Raw genomic sequence first — 22,280 nt, forward strand, 5'->3', positions numbered from 1 at the left:
ACAAATTTGTACTTACACAACCTATTCGGTACTAAATTTTTTATCTTTTTTTACCTCCCTTCTAGATAATTTTACAAAATTCCATATTTATTTATTCAACCCCAACTAGAAATTTTTTTACTACCAACATCTCCAAACACTGAATTCGGCCGGCCTTCCTCGGCAATAAGGCCATTTTTTGATATATTTTACATCTCTATCTGTCGCCGGATTTTAACATGTTTAACATCCCTCCAACTGTCGCTGGGTTTTAAGACATGTTTAACTTCATCAACTGCCACTGTGCTTTTGAACATATTTAACATTTTTCCAACTATTGCTGAGCCATCGGCAGCCGTGTTCGCAGGAGTGTCGCTTGGCCAAATTAAAGTCAGTGTTCCTAATGCTCAGCACCCTCCATAGCTCATACTGGCTGTATCCGAATTCATAGGGATGCGTCCTAGCACAAACATCCCTACATCCCTCAGAAAATGCACCACCTGTTGACAGTTGATCGTACTAATGTGCACGTAGCCATTTTGAGTCGCGATATCTACGAATATTCCGCAAAATATAAATAACAAAGACCAATTAAAAATTTTTAATGTAGCATAGGTGTTATAAATGTTAACAATCAAAATATTTTTTTTAATCCCAAAATATTAAAAAAAGTACTCATAATGAGCATTAAATTCCTCTATAAATTTAAGTTCACCTTTTGGTAATTTTTATTAATGTTTTTATTTCTCTGAATTTGAGTTATCACTTACGCTTATTCTTTTAAACAAATTTTATGTCAAAACTCTTGAAAGTAATATTTTATACAAACAAAATAAAACAAGATTCCGAAACTAATGGACGTAGAGACGTCCCTAGACATTTCAGGTTAGTGGACGTATGCAGGGATGCATCGGCATCCCTTGTGAAAATTCGGAAGCAACGCAAAGATGGCCGCATCCACTACGATGACACGGAAACGTAAACGGATCTCACGAACAGAGTTTATACAATAACACGGAGACGGATCACGGATACGGATCAAGTAAACGGATTTCACGTAACAGAGTTTCTATAATAACACGCAGACGGACCTGTACGGATTAGCTCGGCATTGCTTAACTCTTCCGTTTACTATGTTCCGTGCGACCAGAAGAAGTTGAGTACCTACTTGGCTGCGGTGGTAGCCATGTTTATTTATGTTATAAATACTTGTTAAAAATTGTTTTAAGTACACTATCTAGTGCTCTATTATTATTTTGTGGTTTATTTTCATTATATAAGCACATTTTTACCTTTAAATGCAATCTCATTGGTTTCCATTTGTTACGTTTCCGTGCATTGTGGAAGCATTAGACGCGATAGTGAAATGTACCGTAAAATCCGGCTTCTTGTCCGTGCCATTGTACAACTGGCCTTAAGCTGGTATTCGGTTGCAGCCAGTGATGAGCGCAGAGTCGGTGACCAGGTTCTTCGGGGCTTACCGTCTGGTAAGTCTGAAGCGACGATTAAAGCGAGGCACGACTCGGCCGAGGTCTCGGAGGTGCGTCATGCACGTATACTTCGCAGGCCTTGGTTCAAGCCTGGCCTCGTACACCAGTTAACCTTCGGCGCAGCAATTCCCGCTGGAAGGCCGCGCGATCGTCGATGACGTTCACCGCAGTCATTGGCTGTTGCGAACCAGCCGGTGACCAACTTATTTCTCCGAAAGTCGGCATACAGACACACCTTGTAGTAATCGAAGCCACTATTGTATTGATTTCGTTTTTACGCTCGATGCTGTTAACGCCCTACTTTCAATGTGACTGACGGGTTGAGTCTATCTGCCGTTTTACGAGTCTGCCAAATGGCGCGGCCAGATAAAAATGGAAAAAAGGAAGGGAGGTGGATATTTTTTTTTCGGTACATATTCAATATTTTTCAAGGGGGAGGTCAACCTTACAACTTTTCACGGATACCGCAGTGTGTCTATTTCGTAATTCGTTTCTCTTTAATTGTTTGAATACCAGAAACCAACCTGTTAATAAACAGTTCTGAAATTAGTGGTTATAAAAATTTTATTCCATCCACCCTCTCTATTAGTCATTGAGTCTGCCTGACAGTGGGTTTAAATTAACTTCAGGCATGGTAGTAGCATCTATAGGGAGGACATTAATTACAATAATGGGGCATCATTCTGTTGAAAACTATTTCCATTGTAAATACAAAGTTAATTTATTTACTTACATGACATTGTAAGATATCGAGTGCAGAAAAACATGAGGCTAAACTTAAGTTTCAGGCGCATTTCTTGAGCGAGAAACGTACAGTCTCCCCTCTGGTACATTCCACAAAAAAAAACTTTCCTTCTAACAAGCTACGCTGGTGATTACTCAAAAAGAATCCCCTAAACACAACATTTATGCCCTGGCAACAGAGGCAGATCCAGGGGGGGGGGGGGGGGGGGAAGGGGGGTGAGCTGAAGCAACTTCCATTCAATATAATGATGTTTTCTGTAGAAAATGGCAGGGGAAAAAAAAAATTATTTTCTTCACAAGCTTCTGGATCCCCAACTAAAGGCTACTAATGTTAAATAAGGTGACTGGTGGATTGTTTGGTGACTGTTGTATGTTCTTCCTTTGTGACATTATAGACAACGCTGTGTTAAAACACATAATCATATAATATATATAAAAACTTGATTAAACAGTTTTACTTACTGTACATGTACATATGTTAATTAAGATAGTGTACCTTGGTGAGGCAGAAATCTACGCACTGGTGCCGCATCTTGTGATGTAGAAGCTTCTGGTTGTGATGTGGGCGTTACCTGAAAATGTGTGTGTAAACATACATTTACGAGTTTTATTGCGTGAAAACTTACATTTATAAGTTGTATGCAGGGTCTGATGGATTACCTACATGGAGAGGTATGGATGAATGGAGAACAATAAGGATGTTTAATTAATCAATTATTTAAGAAATACTAGAAATAATATAGAGACTCATGTGTTGATACATTAATTAGCATAATATACAGTAGATTAAAATTATTAAAAATAGACTGGGACAATGTATCAGAGGAAAAAAATGGGGTTTTAAGAAATTAGCTATTGGCTATATCATTCAAACTGGATCAATAATTGAGAAAAATTTGGTTAGGTTACAAAGTATCACATGAGATTTAAAAAAAAAAATAAAGTTCAGTTTCAGTGTTGAGAAAAGTGGATTGGATGGAGTTTAACGAATCATTTATTGATCTGGTTACAAGGATTATAGAAAAATCTGGGCTGTGATAAAAAGAGGGGGTGGGAATACCTGCTGAATTTTCAGCACCAAACAATAACATAATATCAGATAAACTCGATTTCTGTGGAATGTGGGATAAGATGAACAACCAGCCTTAAGTTTTCATATATATCAGCCAGACAGTAACACTCTTCTACAAAAAAAAAATAATTGTATTTTCTATATCTAGGAATATTGAGTATGGTTATATCGAGAATATGAAGTATGGTGTTTCCTGGGTTGGTTCTGTTCACTGTGCTGAATTCATAAGTAATTGTACAAAATTATGTCAAAACACAATAATATAAAACCATTATATTTTAGCTTTGAAAATTAAAATTCGTACTAAGAAAGCAAAACCACTGTAACTAGAAAATATATTTTAAAATGTAGGTTTCCATAAGTGACATGTTTTTCTTAACTAATTTAGTGATATCTAAATTCATGATTAAGCAATTCGAAGCAAATTTTCCAAGTTGACATCAATCCAATTCCTTAGTTTTGACTGTCATCTTAGCCAATATTTTTTGACAGCTGTAGGTACGGCCAAAGAGTAAATGCTATGAACAAGGCATGATTATGGTTTGAAAAAATTTTTTTATATACTTTGAGTAAAATGTCAAATAATCTACATTAAAAAATTTATCTTTCAAATGTTTAGGTATTACACTGTAGTTCAACAAGCTCAGTTTGAAAATTACTGGAAGTGTATTCAATATTTACACTACATGGAATGGTAATATTTTAACAAAGTTTCATTGGATTTGAAATATTGAAAAAGCAAAACATAATTGGACCTTCAATCAGATAGTGCATATTCATGTTTATCTTTATATTATATTACATGGGAAAGAATTGGGAAAAGAGAAGAAGTTGTAATCAAAAATAATGCTCATTGGAACATTGTCTTTTAACTGCGGGATGAACACCACAAGTTAAATTTATGATTTGCAGTAAACAAATTATTTCTTAAGTATGAAGAAATATAGATAGTGCAGTTTATAACACAAAATGTAATGTAAACAAAGCTACATGTTAAGTACTAGAGAGAATGAAATTAAAGAATACACAGACACAATAGTCTACAGAAAATACATTCTACGTTTTTAATTTATTTGTATCGTAACAATGTTAAGAAAAGAGACATCATATGCACTTTAAAGTTAAGGATACCATTTCGACAAAATTCTACTTACGTTTATTAAACTTTATGTACGTGAAAATACAAATATAATATTACTAGTCTAATATAGAATAAAAATCAAAAAAAAAATCCACTGGATTTGATAAACAAAACTAATCACACCTACTTATCACTTTATGACTCAAGCCATCATTAACTGTAGTGACATAGTTGATGACATGACACAAAGGTTGAGAATTTTCTCATAAATTGCAATTTTTTTTCTGATCTGTAGTGATGTAGGCCTACATATCATAAAGTAATTTTTGATGAAGTGATGATGGAATCAACTGTTATTCACCTATTAACTGCTGGGTTAGTAACATCCAGTATGATTTACAACTGAAAGTTTGGTAATTAAAATTTACAGCATTTTACTGATGAAAGAGATGTTATCAATAGTCTCTGTTATTTTACCACATTGACTAGGTTTGCAGTGTAAAGTGAAAACATGTGTAGTACGCAAATAAATTGTTATGTATTCTTGTACTGATGCATTAGGCCATTGTGTAGAATAATGAACACTTAAATAAAACAACACAGGACACATCTTAGACACATGTAGCTATCCACACAAGTGCGCTTTTAATAAAACCAAATGCACATCTGTATGTGATTTATATTTTTTGTCTTTTGAGGAAATTTAACTACAAGATTTTCAATTGCGGATACACAAACGTACCTTCTTTTGCTGTTTAGCCTGTGGATTCAAAAATTTTGAAGCATATTTATTTAGATTATCAAATAATGGTGCACTTGGGCAAGGTAGTTTAACACGAGACGGATTTAATAATGCCTTTATAGGATTAAAATTGTTTGAGGTTAAGTCATATTCGCTTTCATCGCTGTCGCTATCACTTTCCATCGTAGTGATTTTCACACTATCACATACAAATTTCGTTATTCATAATACGGCATTACTACATTTTCGAAGCTAATTTCGTAAGATACTTAGCAGCATAACAAGAACAAAAATAAGCTAATCAAGTTTATTTATTTACTTTAACATCGTCCGGCAGTGACGAGATTGTTACCATTTGTTACAATCAGAATGTGAAACATCACAGGTAGAAATATACTTCCGAATAAAACATGTAATACATGTTACTAAATAAATTATTCCATTAAAATTAGACATAAGTTAGACTTAAAATAACGAAAACTATTTGTTCCTTCTAAACCAAATGAATAAATAACATTATTGTGCAAAAATTACTTTGATCTAATAGTTCGCGTTGAAAATGGCAGATAACACTACCAGTCGAAATTAAACTGTCCTCTTCGAGGAGAGAGCGCGCCGTACAGCAGACACGGAACTAGTGCTATCTGTGAGGCTTGTAAGAACTTAGACCATTGGCCAAAAGGAAATAAAATCATATATTTAATTAAATGTTATACCGCGTCATGCTAACACAGATTAGATTTGTACATGTGAAATGTATTTCTAAACCAATTATTGTATAATTAATTAGTTTACTTCAATAAATTTATGCTTTTATTTTATTTGGGAAATTTATTAATTTTGTTGGTAGATTAGTATTTCATACGGTTTTGTTTTAATATACATTTAATTTTCTTAAGTTGTAAAATATATTTATATAGTATTTATCAGAAGGTTTTTTAATACTTATATGATAAGAAAAAAATTATGTTTACATATTTATTTTTAACATCATAACAGCATTTTCTAGGATGTTTAATAAAATATTAAAGAAAGGTATTAACACTCAATATTGGAAATAATATAGAGATTCCTGTGTTGATATATCAATTGGTAAAATATATAGTAAAATATAATGATCAAAAATAGATTTTCTCCTTAGATTTGATAAGTTTTTGAAAGTTTTTTTAACACCCAGAGATTAAACATCACTTATTATAGGCCTAGACTAAATGATATTTGTAGATTGTTCAGTTTTGGAAACCATTGTGAGACTATTTTATTAAAATGACATCATAAAATTATGTGTACATTAGCCTCTGTGTATTATTTCAATTCCTACTTGACTTCCCAAAAGGGTACCTACTCAACTACTTACTTCTTTCCCATTTTTGTCACTTATTTGTATTACAGCATCATTTTATGATGGAAGCATACAGATCTTAACAGCCTAGTTGGTCTTCATAGCTTTTAAGGTGCACTCACCATTCATTGTTATTTTTACACGTACTTAAACACCAGGAAATATATTTTAAGCTGAATCAGTATTTACACTTAATATGGTCCGTGGTGGAGGTGTTACCGAAATTTTTTTACTTAAATGTTTTACATAATTAATTAAATACTTTCTGGTGATTGACAATAATTTTTTAAATAGGTAACGTACATAATTTTTTTTTCTAAATTTCTAACTTTTAATATGTAAACCACTCAGCAGGACAACTAGGGAAGCCAGCATCTAGGTTATAATGTAGCCAAGACTAAATTAAATACAATTGCCATAGTCGGCTTGGGCCATCTTTTTTTATTAACAAGAATGTTGTTAACAGTTATGGCAAATGACTATAATGTTCTCTAAAAAAATTAAAATAAAATAAAATAATGTCTTGATCTTGAGGTATAGGTACCAAATATCTATATGTGTACTTATGTGTAGTCTCCAAATTCAACAATACTGACTGTATTTTTTTATAAATTTTATCTATAAAGTTCAGATGTTTAATACATGTAATTTGAAGTGTCTGTGAAATAAATACCACTTTTTCAGTACATTTACCACAACAAAGCCATAAAGATTAACTGAAATGATATCAGTGCAGAATTGACGTGTAATTAGTAATTAATTCTTTACTTACTACCAGTTATTCCCTACATTTTGTTCTTTCTTTCTTTCAGGAAGTTCCAGAAAACCGTTGTTCATGTTTTGGATAAGGTTCCAGAAACACCGTGATATTGCCAGGTAAAAGTTAGTTCCATAGCACTACTCGAAATGCACTCATACAAAGCTGTTCAGATACAATATAGATGTATGTATATTGCAACAATACACACATGAATAGGCCTAAATCTTCGGCTCATACTGGAGTAAAGAATTGCCCTAAAATATAATTACTTTATTTATATATTTACAACTAATCTCATATATATATATATATATATATATATATATATATATATATATATATATATATATATATATATATATAGACACACACACACACACACACAAATCTTTTCAATTAGTTTGATACAATTATCATATTATTTCCTTTTTTCTTTAACATCAATTTTTTGTAAATTAAAATTTTTTTGCAGAAGCTTAAGTACTCTTGGCCTAATTCAATAATATCTGCTTCCTTGTGACTAACATATTGGGTTAGCATGAATGGATCCATAGTGATCTATGAAACAAAAAATTTTTGTTGAGCCAAAAGGAAAATGTTTCACATCCAACTTAGTTAGGAACATTAGTTTTATGAGCACGGAGCAGGTACCTTTTGGTTAGGAACCCACTATAATTTAGAATGCCCTGTTGCTTAAAGCCATTCTGTACGTAACCATATAAAACAAAGTCCTGCTTTGTCTTTACCTTCTTACAGAGCTCGTTCCACTAGTGCCCTGTGTTCAGAAGTCCTCCATCTTTGGTTTGCCAGCTGGAAAAAAAATCCTAAAAGAGTTATAGTTACAGAAGTCATATATTTTACTCATGTCTCTTAATTCCTTTTTCAAATAAAAAAATTGCATTAATTATTAATATTATATTTAGTCGTCTTTGTCGGAAAGCATAGACTTAAAAATGTTCACACTATCCCATCACATTTGAACTCGAAAAATTTGCTGTACGTAGCCTTCAAGCAGTCCAATGGCAAGGATGCATGGCTGGGTCAAGTTTCATTCTGACTGGCTTGTTGAAAATCAGTTCACTTCTCAAGGACAGATCTAAGGAGAGCAGGAGGGCAGCCTGCCCGGGCACCGGGTCACAGGGGGCGCTAGATGGGCCAACTAATTTATTGTAGACTACAGATTGTGTGAAATAAAAATTGAATATAAAAACATTACTATTATACACACACAAAAACACACACACACATGATGAGTCTGAATGCGACTGACAAACTTCCGCTACAAGTTCATCACAACAAAATGAGTTCTATACAGTGGCGTAGCCAGGATTTGTGTATGGGGGGGTTAAGAAGAATGGTCCCCAGTGGCGAGGCGTGAGGTTTACATGAGGGGAAGCAATAACTCCGTTCACACCAAAACATGATGAGGTTTGGGGGGGGGGGGGGGGGTTTTGGGGGCCCTCCGCCGGGAAAATATGGATTTCAAGGTACAAAATGGTGCTATTTAAGTAGTTTTCTTAACTGAACATTGACTATTCCACAGGTAGAAAAATTGACATTTTTTTTAAATACATTATTTTTTTAAAAATAATGATTGACTTACATTATTCTGATAGTAAAATACCTACTCTACATTACTTATATACTAAATGGGAGTGTAGTATCATCGTTCGCCCACAAATCCCCCACGCACTGCCAGCCAACAGCCCGCGGGAGAGATGCGCGCGCCCCGAGAGACGACCGCCGACTGAAACGCGACATCGCCACCTGCCGTGCCGAACTGTACCGGACATAGCCGAAGCAGTCGGCGGAAGAATTCCACCGTCTGCTTCGGCCATGTTCGCTCCAGTTCGACAAGAAAGCGTTACCTTCGTAGCTTCTACCACGTATTTTTCCAGCCAATCCCCTCCCTGAACCTTTGTACCATGCCACCCCCCTTCCGAAAGGAAACTACTGCGGCAGCCTTCCTGCTGAAAGCGATCCTACCAGCACTTCTAAACCTAGCAATGCTTCTAAAACAGCAAGTTTTTGTGTCAACGAGTTCTTTTTTTATAGCGCACAGCGCACAGTATTGGGTCCCAAGAAGTTAGTGTAAAAAATACATACACCTAACTGCACGAGCCAAATTAAAATACTATTCTAAATAAAATATTTATTTAAAAAATACAATGTCTGGAAACTGCCTGGGCAAGCACTGCTTGCCTTGCTTGCCCTGACGAGATGCCACTGATGGTCTCCCCTCCCCCTATTAAAACGGGGGAGTCTGGGGTAGAGGTGGGTCGAAAAGTATCAACCTGATACTTTGGCACTGATACACGCCTGTATCAGGAACGGCAAACGAGTACACTTGAAAAGTATCAAGTACTTGAGTATCAGTTCAGAATTTGCCTGGAACAAAACCACGGCCAATGTGCGCAGAACCCGATCGCAGATGACGGTCACTTGGGCGGAGCTTGTGAAAGGGGAGGGAGCAGGAACGACGAATAAGGGATAAAGAAGGGAAATAATGTAGGGGAGGAAGCGCAGGGGAAGGCGTTGAAGGAGAGGCGCAAAGCGAAATTGTTACGAGTCGTTTGGTTATTGTCCCACATCAAAGTACGCTCAGTGCGCAGTGCGTGCACAGTCTCGATCAATAATAAAACTAATGAAATTTTAATATTAAAAAGTACTTTAATACAAGATATAATATTTATATTTGTGCACCTAATAGCTATGAAAATGCAAATAAATTCTCAGTTGACACTAATAACAGATGTAATCAACATTAGGACCTTTTTTTCCGAAAACAATTAGTAACCAGTGTTTTCATACATTAAAAGATTACGATGTTATCAAAAATTAAAAATTAAAAAAAAAAAACAGATACGTACATTAGTGAGCATACTATATCAATGTTTACGTTTCAAATGTTTCTTCAGATTAGTCTGTGATGATTTATAACTCAGTTTTTGTTTACACAAATTACAATTAGCAAACTCATTATTTTCCGTAAAAAAATTCCACACAAATTAAGTCTTTTTCCTGCACTTATCCATTCCTTATTTCACTATAAAGATACTAACTACAAAGCATGGCAGCCCGCAACAATGTACATGGTGGTAATTAATACACGGCCAGGACGAACTGCAGTGAATGTTGAACTGATTGATACTGGCTGTATCAGGTGGGCATGAGAGTAACAGAGGTAGAGAATTACCGGGCGTGACAAATAATGTATCAGAGACACCGACACCTTTTTATGCTGGTGATGACGGCACGGAGGATGTGTACCCTGTAACGAGAATGCTGATACCTTGTCGCTTCCTGGGACCGCTACTGAACTGATACAAAAGTATCAGAGACTTGTAACTAGGTACATTACTGTATCAGTATCAGGTTGAAACAGATACCGAAAATTGCTGTAACAACCCACCTCTAGTCTGGGGGTCCACCCCCGGAAAAAATTTGGATTTTAAGGTGTAAAATAGTGGTATTTTAGCAGTTTTGGCACTTAACTTTAAATATTGTAATGGTAAAAATATTATTAATTTTTTAATAAAAAAATTGTTTGAGTGATGAAGAAATTAATTAAAGATATTTTTATCAATCCAAGTGCCTTGTTTACGTCCATACAAAATCATAAATCATGCTCGAAGCTCGACAATACAAAAAAAAAAAAAAGAATAAAAAGGATTGGGTTTCGGCAGAACTGATCTATTCCTGGAAACAATTAGCTTCAGCTTGAAGAGTTCATGACACAATGTTGTCAACTCAATTCTATATACACACAGCAATCCTTACACTTTTGGAAGCCCAGTCAACACCTGCTTATAATTACCGCGCTGGTTAAATACAACAGGTGTAAGATATTTGAAAGCTTGGGACCCGTCATGGCGTCACAACCTTATAGCTTCTGCTCGCGACAGGGGTAGGGGAAGGGAAGGAGAATCGGTAGGGCTCTCTTACTCTTCCCCACCAGTGCAGTGGCCGGTGATAGCAGTAAGACACCCAGGCTTTTAGCTAACCTGCTTTCAGATAAGAAAAAAAATTGGGAGCTAAAGGGGGGGGGGGGGGCTTAGAACCCCTAACCCCCCCCCCCCCCCTGGCTACGCCCCTGGTTATATACGACTTATGGTCTAAAGTGCTTCCTAAGGCTGGTATTCATCTTTGAAGTTAGGGCTGAACAACATTTCTATTGCAAAAAACAGAGAAAGTATTTAAGATGGAACACTGAGTGTCTCGATAATGTTTAATTGAATAAGGTTCTACAATCACCGCACATTTTTCGCCTTAGCAAAATTATTTAATTGAAATAACTGGTGTGACATCTTTATTTTCTAGTTATTTTTGTGGCATGTTAATACCGCCAATTATTTCAATTAAATAATAATTTTTTTTTACAGTGACAAAATTTGTTGTGGTTGTAGAACATCATCCAATTAAACTTAATAAAAATACTCAGTGCTCCATGTTTAATACTTTCTCTATTATTCACAATAAATACAGTTGTTGAACTTCAAAGATGTATACCAGCCTTGGGAAGCACTCTAGATCATAAGTTTGACAAGGCCGCGGCTAGTCCCTGTTACTAGTGGCGTGTCTCCGGCTGCTCAGGAGCGGTAGAGTAGGGTTCGTGCCTCGTGGCCTAAGGGATCTAGCTTGCCCAGGATGATTTCAGGAAATAAAAGTCAGCATGAAGTTTCCGGGTTTTATGTATGATAAAACACACCCTTTACATGGGGCTACCATGGTCCCGCCTGTGGCAATCTCAATAAGGGCGATGCCCGGTTGCGCGTGCTTTGGTTTCCCCGCACACTGCAAGGGGCGTCCCATCCGTACTGTAATCGCGACTAATAACGGCTAAAAAGAAACATTAAGAGCTATTATTAATATCCAGGAAGCGCTCCTAGACAGCGTCCCGCGACCGACACAGATTGGATGGCGACTTGCTGCGTTGCCGATGCTGGCCTCACCCGAGCTGTGGAGCGACATCTCCAGCATCCACCTCCCTGCGTCTCCCGAGCGCAACTGACTCCCCCACGTGCCTCGACCGCGACTCCCCTCCTCCGCGAGCCCGCGGAACGCACGGATTGGCCACAGGCAGAGAACCACGACCTAGGTGCCCGGTGAATAATATGAATAAAATAAATAAAAAATAAAATGAACTATAAAAACAAATAAAATGTAAAATGAAATACAATACAAAATAAGTACCTGCAAAAGAAAACACATGTCTACACTGCACCCTCGGCGAGTAGAACCACTTCCGCGAATCACCAATTCACTTTTCTCATGTCTTACAGGATCATGATCTCAAATAACTTGTGCTATAATCATTGCAGCAATCACAGGATATCTTCACCCAGCCTTAGGGGTAGCAAACCTTCCAACCTACCCATCTATTTGTTTTATTGCATGATGATAATTGTAGGTGTATATTATACTGATTAAGATTTCTACCATTGCTATGGCACTATGCAACAATTTTTGTTTAGCATCATGCTACAGGGCATTTCACATAGCATTTAACATTTTAGTATCATCTTCTGACAGTCATTTCTGTTAACACCTACAGCCTGTTGTACTACTGTTTAACTGACAGTTATTTTGGACGGGTAGATTCATATATTAATGCTTTCTTAACTGAGAGGAAACACTTGGCAAAAATTCTAAAATTTTCAGATTAGGTGGATTGCAGTTTAGTTGGAGACTTGCAAAAAAAATGTTTGTGTGTGTGTGTATATAATGCAAAAAAAAATTGTCAAAGTGAACACCATATAACACAGAAATGCATGCTAATGCATTGTTCAGAATGTATAAGGTAGGTTAAATCATGAATCTATGCAGAATTTAAGCTAAACTTAGCTCAAAAGTATATATATTTTAATTTACAAAATTCTATTAGTCATCAAAGGTGGTCCTGGCCTTTTCCTTCGGGGCTTTGGGACATTTTCTTTCTCAGGAACCTAATATAGAATGTCCCAAAATTCACGTTTTAAATTGTGCCACAATTGTGTTGTAAAATTTTGCCAATAAAAAAAAACAGCTTGTCAGCTGACAGTTCAGAGTCAGTAAAAATGGAGCGCTACATTAAAGAGCAACACTTTTTCATTGTTGAGCAATATTTTAAAAGTAATGAAGGTTTTGGCAGCTACAGTTGGAAATTACATCTTGTGTGAATTTTATAACCTTTATTTTGCAGATGAGACTTAACTAGGTGAGGGCGTACCGGTGTTGAGGTGAGAATATCGGTGGAAATTAATGGGCGCCACCACGTGAGTGGGCACGTGGACCCGGCTGAAAGACTCTAACTCAGGGCGTTACGTGGCCCGTGTGCGGCGAGATATTAGCCCTCCTGATGTTTTACTCAGCTCCTGTCCCTACCTAAGCCTGCTCTCAGCGTCGGGCACGCTCCTAATTGTCGCAGTGGGCTCTCAGGGCGTCCCACACGCCGCCGACCAGGTTAAGGACCCACGTGGTCCCCCCCGAACACAAAACACGTAACTCAGTTAATTGGTTTTTATTCTACTCACGGTACACATCTTTACACGATCCTCCGTTGATACAACTATAAAACGCCCGAGGCACGAATCAGATTAGGTGAGGAGGCGAACCACGCACGTGGCCGCCTCAAGCCGTTACTTAATACACCGATGAGATAAAAACTCCGAAGAGTAAATAATTATTACTTATGCAGTCTCTCCGACCGAGAGAGGCCCCGAGGATGAAAAGAAAACGATTTGGATAAATTAATTTACAGAAACTACTAATCGGTGAACCAACGGTGATGTCCTCGGGGTGTCTGCAGAGACGTCCGCTCTCGGCCGGCTGTAGAAGGAGACTGGGGTGAGCTCATGGCTTGCGGGAGGCAACATGGCGCCCCTTCGCGCCGAACACAATTACCGTTACAACTTAGCTGTGGCGTGCCCTGGGTTACTATTAGAAAATACATAAATTATTTTACAAAAATTATTAAATTACTTCCATGTCCAGACCGTCTGTAATAATTACTTATAAGAATAAAACATGGTTCAAATGAGTTGCATGCTAGTTCCTCCGTCGCCCGCTAGGGAGCGTCCTTGTTCGTGCTTTCACTTATTAAATAACAAAACATCATAAATTCGTTAATTAAAAGACACTCACATGCATAGCCATCGTTACACTGTTTTGGGACGGAAAGAAAAAGGATTACAATATTTATTAATATATATTAGGGGTGCGGCGCACTGCAGCTAAGCGCCCTCTTGCCGGGCTAGCAACACACGCACACACGAGCGGGAGGTTTGAACAGAGATGGTGTTTGGGCGGTGGAATATCGGGCTCAAAGGGGCCGCAGGCCCGGACGACGTCATAGGGGTTAAATAAAATTTCAACTATTAATGTATATGTTAAAAGTATAATAAGAAAAAGTAATATTATTTTATTATTATTTAATTTTGAATAAATTATGTTTACATTATATAATGAACAGGACTCTACAATTTAATGACAAACATTATACATTTCAGGTGCATTAGCATTTAAAGGGCTGGTGCGAGGCTCTACTAAAGTGGCGGGGCCTGGTTTGGTTGACCTTGAATCCGCCCCAGAATGTCATTATTTTAGACTGAAGTCCGTACCAAAACATATAAAATAAATGTACCTATGGAAGAAGTTCGATTTTTCTTTGTTTCATAGTGTATCACTTAATGGCCTATTTTTTCATTTCTGATTAAAGTGCATTTTTCAAACACAAATATTTACAGATTTCATTTTATTGTTTTGAATAAATTTGTTCTAAACTATTTTATTATGATTACTTTGTTATAAAAATGCAGCCTGTTTCACAGTCAAAATTGGACGTAGTTATGCAAAAAGGAACCAACCCACATGAAACCTATTCTGAGTATTTTGAAGTTAAAGTTAATTATAAATTGTAATTTTCGTATTGATAACATAATGTGGGTATAATTTTAATGGTCTAGTATAAATACTGATATAATAATAGCAACAACGGTACGATCAACCTTGTACTATTTTAATTTATTTTCAAATAAAATATAACAAAATTGTGGGTTGGTTCCTTTTTGCATAACTACGTCCAATTATACTATTTTGGTGAAATGATTATTACAATATTCACAGAATAGCACTGAAAGAGTCTAAACATAAAAGGGTAAACTGCAGCGTGAATGTCGGGTTGCCGAAGGTCCCTGCTGGAGGAAGAGAGGGGCAGCGTGAGGTAACTCGGTCCACCCACCCTCCACGCTGGCAGACGCACTGCTACCCAGGCTGCAGCCCGCGGGCCAGGCCTTCTGCGGCGGCGGCGGCGGCAGTAGCGGCAGTAGCGGCAGTAGCGGCATGCCCTTCATCGACGACGACCTGCTGTGGTGCCCCGACAACGACGGCAAGATGGTGGACCTGTCCCAGTGCCTGGCAAGTCCACTCACATTCCCCGGTCGCAAACAAAAACAAAAGATGCGTGTCCCTGAGTGTTCAGTCGTTCTTTGTAGAGGTTGCTGTGGGAAGATGTGATCCTGGTTTAGTCTAAACTCTTCGCACTCAACTCCTTTTCAGAGTATTGACACAGTCATAGTGTCTAGTACATTTTATAATGTATTTGATGTGTACCAAGTGGTATGTCTTGCCCGTTTCTCTTCATAAATCAGGCCAGAGGTATATACCAAAATTCCAGCGAATACAAGTATTCTGCCGTTTATAGTTGCATTTCAAATACTGTGTACTGAATAATGAAGTTCAACAAAAATTTTCCCTCTTGAAATAGGTAATAAGCCTGCATATGCATCTGGTTCATTTATTTCTCAGCTTGCTCAAAACTCAGAAGTGTTTACCATAAGAAATAAAAAAATGTATATAGGTTTTATTACCTCCTTAATCACTATCACTGTGCAAGTAGTTTAAAATATGCCAGAAACGCATACAATGTATTTGTATTTAAATGATCACTCAAAATTTTCGAAGGTGACGATGGTAGACAAAGCGACAAAGTTTCTTATTGATAGTAACATAATGTCCATATTCAGATGGAATTGAGATTAATCCATACTTATTATTTTTAAAAGGTTATTATTTTTTAAAAAGGTTCCCTTTAATATGTATTAATAATTATTAATTAATTTTTGTACAGGTGATTAACCTGCAATAGTCCTATACTATCAATAGTTAAATCAGTATGTGATGCAATCACTTAACAGTAATGAAAAATTTTACCAGAACATTAAGAAGTTAGTTAAACAATTTTGTAAGAAATAGCTGAGAAAGTATAATTAGGTAAAACTAATAAACTGTAATTTGTTTAATGTCAGTGGCATCTTGGGTGTTCAAAATGTTTTACATTATCAATCACATCTGTCTGCTCTCTTCTGACACACACAAAATTTATATCCAGAATAATTCTAATTTTTGAAAAATGTAATTTTTGTTTTAAACAATGGAAACCAATAAAAAAAATCTTCTAAACCAGGATGACATTTAACACTCCAAAATATAATGTGTTAAGTGATTGGGTCAAGTTTGCATGTTACATGTAAATATTAATACGGCATGACTTAGCTTGAATTTAACATCGTTTGTTAAAGTTCAGTTAGTTTTTAATTATGTTTCATAAAACACATCAGTATATGTATATAAATGCACAACAGAACCACTTTCTCATACTTAATGTATTTTTGCTAAAAATATTTGGCATGCCAGAAAATTATGCATGAAAAGATAAATTTCATGTGTTTAAATTTATTTATAAATTGCCTTTTATGTTACTTCTAAACACTGCTGTCCTTTTGTTTGCTAAAGATACGTAATATTGCAGTAAAACCTCCATGTTGAACTTAAGTTTGTTTGGTGAGGAGTTCTATATGGAATGATGTTATTAAACCTTGTACCAGTGTCATATTCTTAAAGAAAATATTTTTTTTTGACATACATTATGTAGCATTTAATCTAGTCACGAATAAAACATAAGTAAATTTTTTGTTATTAATATCTTGGCTGTGGTATACAGCATTTGGTGGAAGTAATTTTGTAAATGTGACGGAAGTCAAGAAACAGAAATGTGTAACAATCATGGTGCTGCCATCTATGGCAGATGCCACAAACCAAAGTTTACACTGACAAAGGAAAACTTTATAGCATTAACTTCTTAATGAATTTTAACAAGATTGGCAGTATTTTATCAAATTCCTTGTTGAAAATCAGGTCCAAACCTGAGGTTTAGTTTTTTTTTCAAGTCTTTTCACTTGTCGGAGCAGTATATAGTTTAAAATTTCGCTCTGCAAATCGAATGATTTGATAGTCGACGTGCTGCATGACAGCTAATTCTAGCTGCAGGTGTGGAAACTACAAGTGATTTACATATATTTATCATGCTCTGCAATATTTTAAATATTTCTATGTTAAATTTTGTGTCTGAATTTCGTGTTATAAGTGTATTTGCAATATGAGAATACAAAAATTTGTTTGTTACCGAAGTGAGATCTTATATAGGCCTACATCACTGGCTAGTACTGAATGACTCACTCAATTTTTTTTTATTTTTTGCAGTGATAAATAAATTTTTACTTCATATTATTCAGGGCCCTGCCTACCTGGTCCAACATGCTGTGCACAAAGCTTCAGATAAAACCACGCAAGATATTAGAGTGGTGTCTGAGAAAAGTATTTAAAAATATTTAGAGGGCAGATGAGTAGTTTTGTTCTGTATTTTGTTTTTAAACTTTACTTTTAGAAGAGTGAAAATGGCTAAAAACATGTGTTTTCAGAATATATTTTAGGCATGAAACATCTAGTACAGATTTTTGAAAGCACTCAAGGGACTTGCATCTAATGTTATGGTTACTTGCATCTAATGTTACTGATTTATGGTTTCCATATGCACGATGAGAAGACTGCACATCAGTTCAGAGCTTTGCGCTTATAGGTGATACCACACTAGACACATGAGCAAGCGTCACTTTTATCATCCTTTCTCACTAACACAAACACATCTCTGACTAGATGGGTCCCTTAATGTAGTAGAACATTTACCAGGTTTCGATTCCTGCACAGGTCGGAGATGTTTCACTCATCGTTCAAAACTGTGTGTCGTGTTGCCCCTTCACCTCTATACTGCGAGAGGCAACTATCACAGAATCACCTCACCTAGTATTTTCAGGCGACGCCGTGGTCAGCTCTCCATAGCATCCGCAGGGGGTCAAGCAAACCTGCGGCTGTTCATCCAGTCATCAGTAAACTATTAATGGCACTAATTATCTTAACATTATATCAAAAAATCTTCTTTGATAAGAAGTTACAGGGCCGCCGAGAGAAACTAAAGACCCAGGAGCAAATAATTTTTTTGTCCCCTTCCCCAATACTTATTTTACAAGTTTTCAAAATACACAATTTTAAAAAAATGTGAGCCAGTCTTTCAGTACTCGCCCGTGATGTGTAAACATCTAACCTCGGTAACGAGCAAACTCATGAGTTCTCATGATGTTCATGTTGCAAATAAACTTATAATACAAAACTCAGACACAAAATTTAATTTAGAATTCTTTAAAATAATGCTGAGCATGATAAATAAACTGATAAATAGTCACTTTTCAAATAACAAAATTTCTGGATGAAAATCACACACATACTTTCTGTGCACGTTGCTAGAATTCGCTGCCTGAATTGTAAATGTTGCTTGCCACCATCAAACACATATATCAATTCACAGAACAAAAAAAAGTAGATTTTAAACTATTAGAATGGGCTTTGATGAGAGTGAAAAAGACTTGAAAAAATCCTAAACCCTGGCTTTGGACCTGATTTTCAACAAGGAATTGTATTAAAATACTGCCAATCTTGTTGAAATTCACTTAACAGTTAATACTATATAAAGTTTCCACACACATTAGAAGTTATACTTCTATGGCATTACTAAAATGTTAACCTGAAACATTTTAAAACACACATTATAACACTAAGTATATCTTATATATAAATTGTAAGTTAATATAATTTTTAATGAATTTGTTTAAAATAAATCTGGTTTTTATTACTTAAATCAGCCATGTACATTACTTCTTAAATCAGCCATCAATACTGTTTTTTAAAGTTAGAATGTCATGATGAGGAATCTTCTTTCCAAACATACCATTGGGAAATTCATACTTTAGGCTCAGTTTCACACACACTATGTTAAATTTTAGTTTTTTTTTTTTTTTTTTTTTTTTTTTTTTGAGTTTATTAGATTTACAAAGAAATAATTTAAAACCCAGAAAATGGACTTCTAGTAATTGGTAACGATGCAATTTTCAAGGTAAAAATTTTAATTGTGACTATTTTGCTGACTTTTTTACAAATAGCAGATAACTTTCAGAATAAAGCTGATGACAAAATTTGTTGCAAAATACAATACTTATATAGTGAAATCAGTAGAAATTTTTCTAGTTGAAATTTTGTGGCATAAAAATCCAATAACCCCAACATGGTGGGTATTGCTGAGCCTTCACTAATTATATACTTTTGAGCTCCCGCTTCGAAATTTGAAGCTCATTAAAGGTAGGATTCTCGTGAAATATCTAGCTTCGAGCGTAGGTCTACCCCCATTAGTGGTTACTCAATCTTAGCTTGGTTGACTTCCTTTTCTCATCTACATGGAAAATTCCACATCATCACACACGTGGGCGTAGCCAGGAGGGCAGTCCGTGGTGTCTGAACCCCTCTCTTCCAGGTTAAAAGGAGAAAAAAAAAGCAAAACAGAATAAGAAAATTACAGCAACCTAGCTACATAAGTTTACAGTTGGAAGGATTGTTGTAATTCTTTGTGGTAGTATTTTCTCCACATTCAAGCCCGACATGCCTCATACACAGAAGCGGCGGGACCGTGTTTCCGAGTAGTCTATATTTAATGTCGGTTTGCACACTTGTTACTGTAAGCATTACGTTTTTCAAACAAACTTGACGTTTGTGTTTTATGCATTTAGCAACATTAATGGATATGTATTTATGACTTGTTTTAATAAAATCATCAAACATGTGACTTAAGAAGTAAGTTTAAAAACAATTATATAAAAACCAAAATATAAAATGTTCAGTTTTCTTTTCTCAGGCAACATATTTACTTAAATGTCTCATGTGTAAACGTTGGAGTTCTAAAAGTTAATTCTTCCCTGAGATTTTAGTGTGAAAATCAATTTTCCTTTATATTTAAACTATAAAGAAAAGTTACTCATAAAAAAAAAGAAACAGTGGTTATACTACTCCGCCCCCTCGTTCACAAAATCCTGGCTGCGGCTAGGCATCAGCCAGTGAAGTGTCACAGTTAGCGAGTAGAGGGCTGTCTGGCTGTGTGTGTGGCCAGCGTGGAGTTGACTGTGTGGTGTGTTCTAGCAAGAGGGAGCTAGCGGGCAGCAGCAAGACCCGGGCGGGGGGCCCCAAGGCCTGGGGGAGCTGTCCCAGTCTGATCTCACAGGGCTCGTGTCCAGCCTGGACGAGGAAGAAGACGACTTGCTATTCAAGCAGCTCGACGACTCCAGCTTCGAACTGGACAACTTCTTCACTGACCTGGAGGAAAAGGTGAGCTGTTCATCAACTGCATCACATCACGTAGACAACGTATGTGTACTACTTACATCAGCTGACTTGTGTCACGTTTCCTAATCGATAGATGATTTTATTGCCTTATTTTTTTTTGTTTTAAAAGTTCTTGCTGTACCTACTCAGCTTTACAAATATACAGCTTCGAATGTTAATGAAGGGTCTTGTGCATGCCTTTGCAAACAGTTAAATAAAATTCAAGTTTATGACTTAAGGTATGATTGATGTGTGCTAGGGGGTACAGAATCTTTCTGTGGAATGTGAAGGCTGCAAATATTTTACAGGTTCATAACAAGTAGTAGCATGGGCATAGATCCCAGGGGGTCAGAGGGGGTCCTGACCCCCCTGGAATTAAGAAGCCCCTCACTGAGGGGGTCCTGCCTGCACTTGCAAAAACCTTGACTGTGAAATGGGTTTGATGTCATAACTATGTCTTATAGAAAACTTTCTGTATATGTTAAAGTTTTCTGCTTATTGCATGCATGAAGGCGAAAGTATGTGCAATATACAACATAAAAGCACCGTATCCAGAGATGATGTGTCAGTTAACCCCACGGTTAAAACTCTTGGGCTGGAAATTTCTGCGAGCCCCCCTTGCAAATCCTACAGACTTGCAATCCTGAGTAGTAGTAAACTAAATTCAGAAATCAAGGCCCTAACCTTTTACTTAATGTATAATTATTCCAACTCCACATTGGTCATAACTGTAAAGATGACCTGCATGTATTTCATGACTTATGAGTTTTCCAATTAACTCTATTAGCAATAGACTTGTAATTTTCATTCTACTAGCAGGGTAAACTAAGTCAGCAAAAAAATCTCAGAACTCAAGCGGGGCCCCACCTGGTTCCTGGGCTCTGGGGAGTTCTCCCCCCCCCCCCCCTTTATTCTCTCCCCTCTTGACTGTCTGCAGTAATGCTATATCTCCTCCGTTTACGAGCAGCCTTTATGCCCCTGGTGAATAAAGCAGAACAGAATAAAGCACCCACCCCAGGAAAATTAATCCATATCTGTCCTGAAACAACCTCTGCATCTTGTCAGCAGTCCCCCACCTGCTCAGTGGGAGAGCATGAGTTTCGTAGCTAGAACCTATCTCTCTCAACAACTGTGTGGTATATCTTGCCTGTCACATTCACCATGGATGGATTAGTTGAAATCATTGGCCATAGACTATTCGCACAATGGGTGTTGTAGAGGTTGGTCATGAGGTTGGTACTTGTGTATGGGAACCAGTCCTTGGTTATGTCTGTTATGGAGGTGTTTAGAGACTGGGATAACAGTGAGTATATACTTGTCAGACAAAGAATATTATTCAAAGTATCTGTTCAAGCTCAGAAAGGTTACGAAAATAATAATAAGAACGGTGAACACTCAGGCATTTCTTAAAAAGCACTATAAAAGTTGAAGACAAGGGTTTATTAAAATATTTGTATGCCACAGAGACCTAAAACATGGCCTTTACTAAAAAATTCTGTTTAAAATTTCAGAGATTTAGTGATTTTCAAACAGGCCAAAATGCATTAACGTC

The 22,280-nt window shown here is 36.5% G+C and overlaps 2 protein-coding genes across 10 annotated transcripts in view; one reads left to right on the forward strand and one right to left on the reverse strand.

Moving 5' to 3' along the window:
* Positions 1-5,594, reverse strand: part of LOC134542433 (U7 snRNA-associated Sm-like protein LSm11) — a 195,055-nt gene extending 189,461 nt beyond the window's left edge. The window contains exons 1-2 of one of the 4 annotated variants that reach the window (XM_063386702.1): positions 5,109-5,587; positions 2,710-2,785 (exon numbers count right to left, since the gene is read on the reverse strand). In XM_063386702.1, coding sequence (XP_063242772.1) covers positions 2,710-2,785; positions 5,109-5,291 — 259 coding nt within the window. In that variant the 5' untranslated portion in view covers positions 5,292-5,587. Of the gene's footprint in view, positions 1-2,709; positions 2,786-5,108 lie in introns of all 4 variants that reach the window. The other 3 variants (XM_063386691.1, XM_063386674.1, XM_063386683.1) reach the window with 3 other exon arrangements.
* The window catches only part of LOC134542448 (ecdysone-induced protein 74EF-like), a 507,486-nt gene that overhangs the window by 376,997 nt on the left and 108,209 nt on the right, over positions 1-22,280 (forward strand). For 3 of the 6 annotated variants that reach the window (XM_063386723.1, XM_063386715.1, XM_063386745.1), the window contains 3 exons: positions 7,263-7,326; positions 15,378-15,604; positions 20,546-20,731. In XM_063386723.1, coding sequence (XP_063242793.1) covers positions 15,530-15,604; positions 20,546-20,731 — 261 coding nt within the window. In that variant the 5' untranslated portion in view covers positions 7,263-7,326; positions 15,378-15,529. Of the gene's footprint in view, positions 1-834; positions 1,467-7,262; positions 7,327-15,377; positions 15,605-20,545; positions 20,732-22,280 lie in introns of those variants that run through there. The other 3 variants (XR_010076802.1, XR_010076801.1, XM_063386734.1) reach the window with 2 other exon arrangements.

Source organism: Bacillus rossius, chromosome 1, assembly GCF_032445375.1.
Source record: "Bacillus rossius redtenbacheri isolate Brsri chromosome 1, Brsri_v3, whole genome shotgun sequence".
Lineage (NCBI taxonomy): Eukaryota > Metazoa > Arthropoda > Insecta > Phasmatodea > Bacillidae > Bacillus > Bacillus rossius.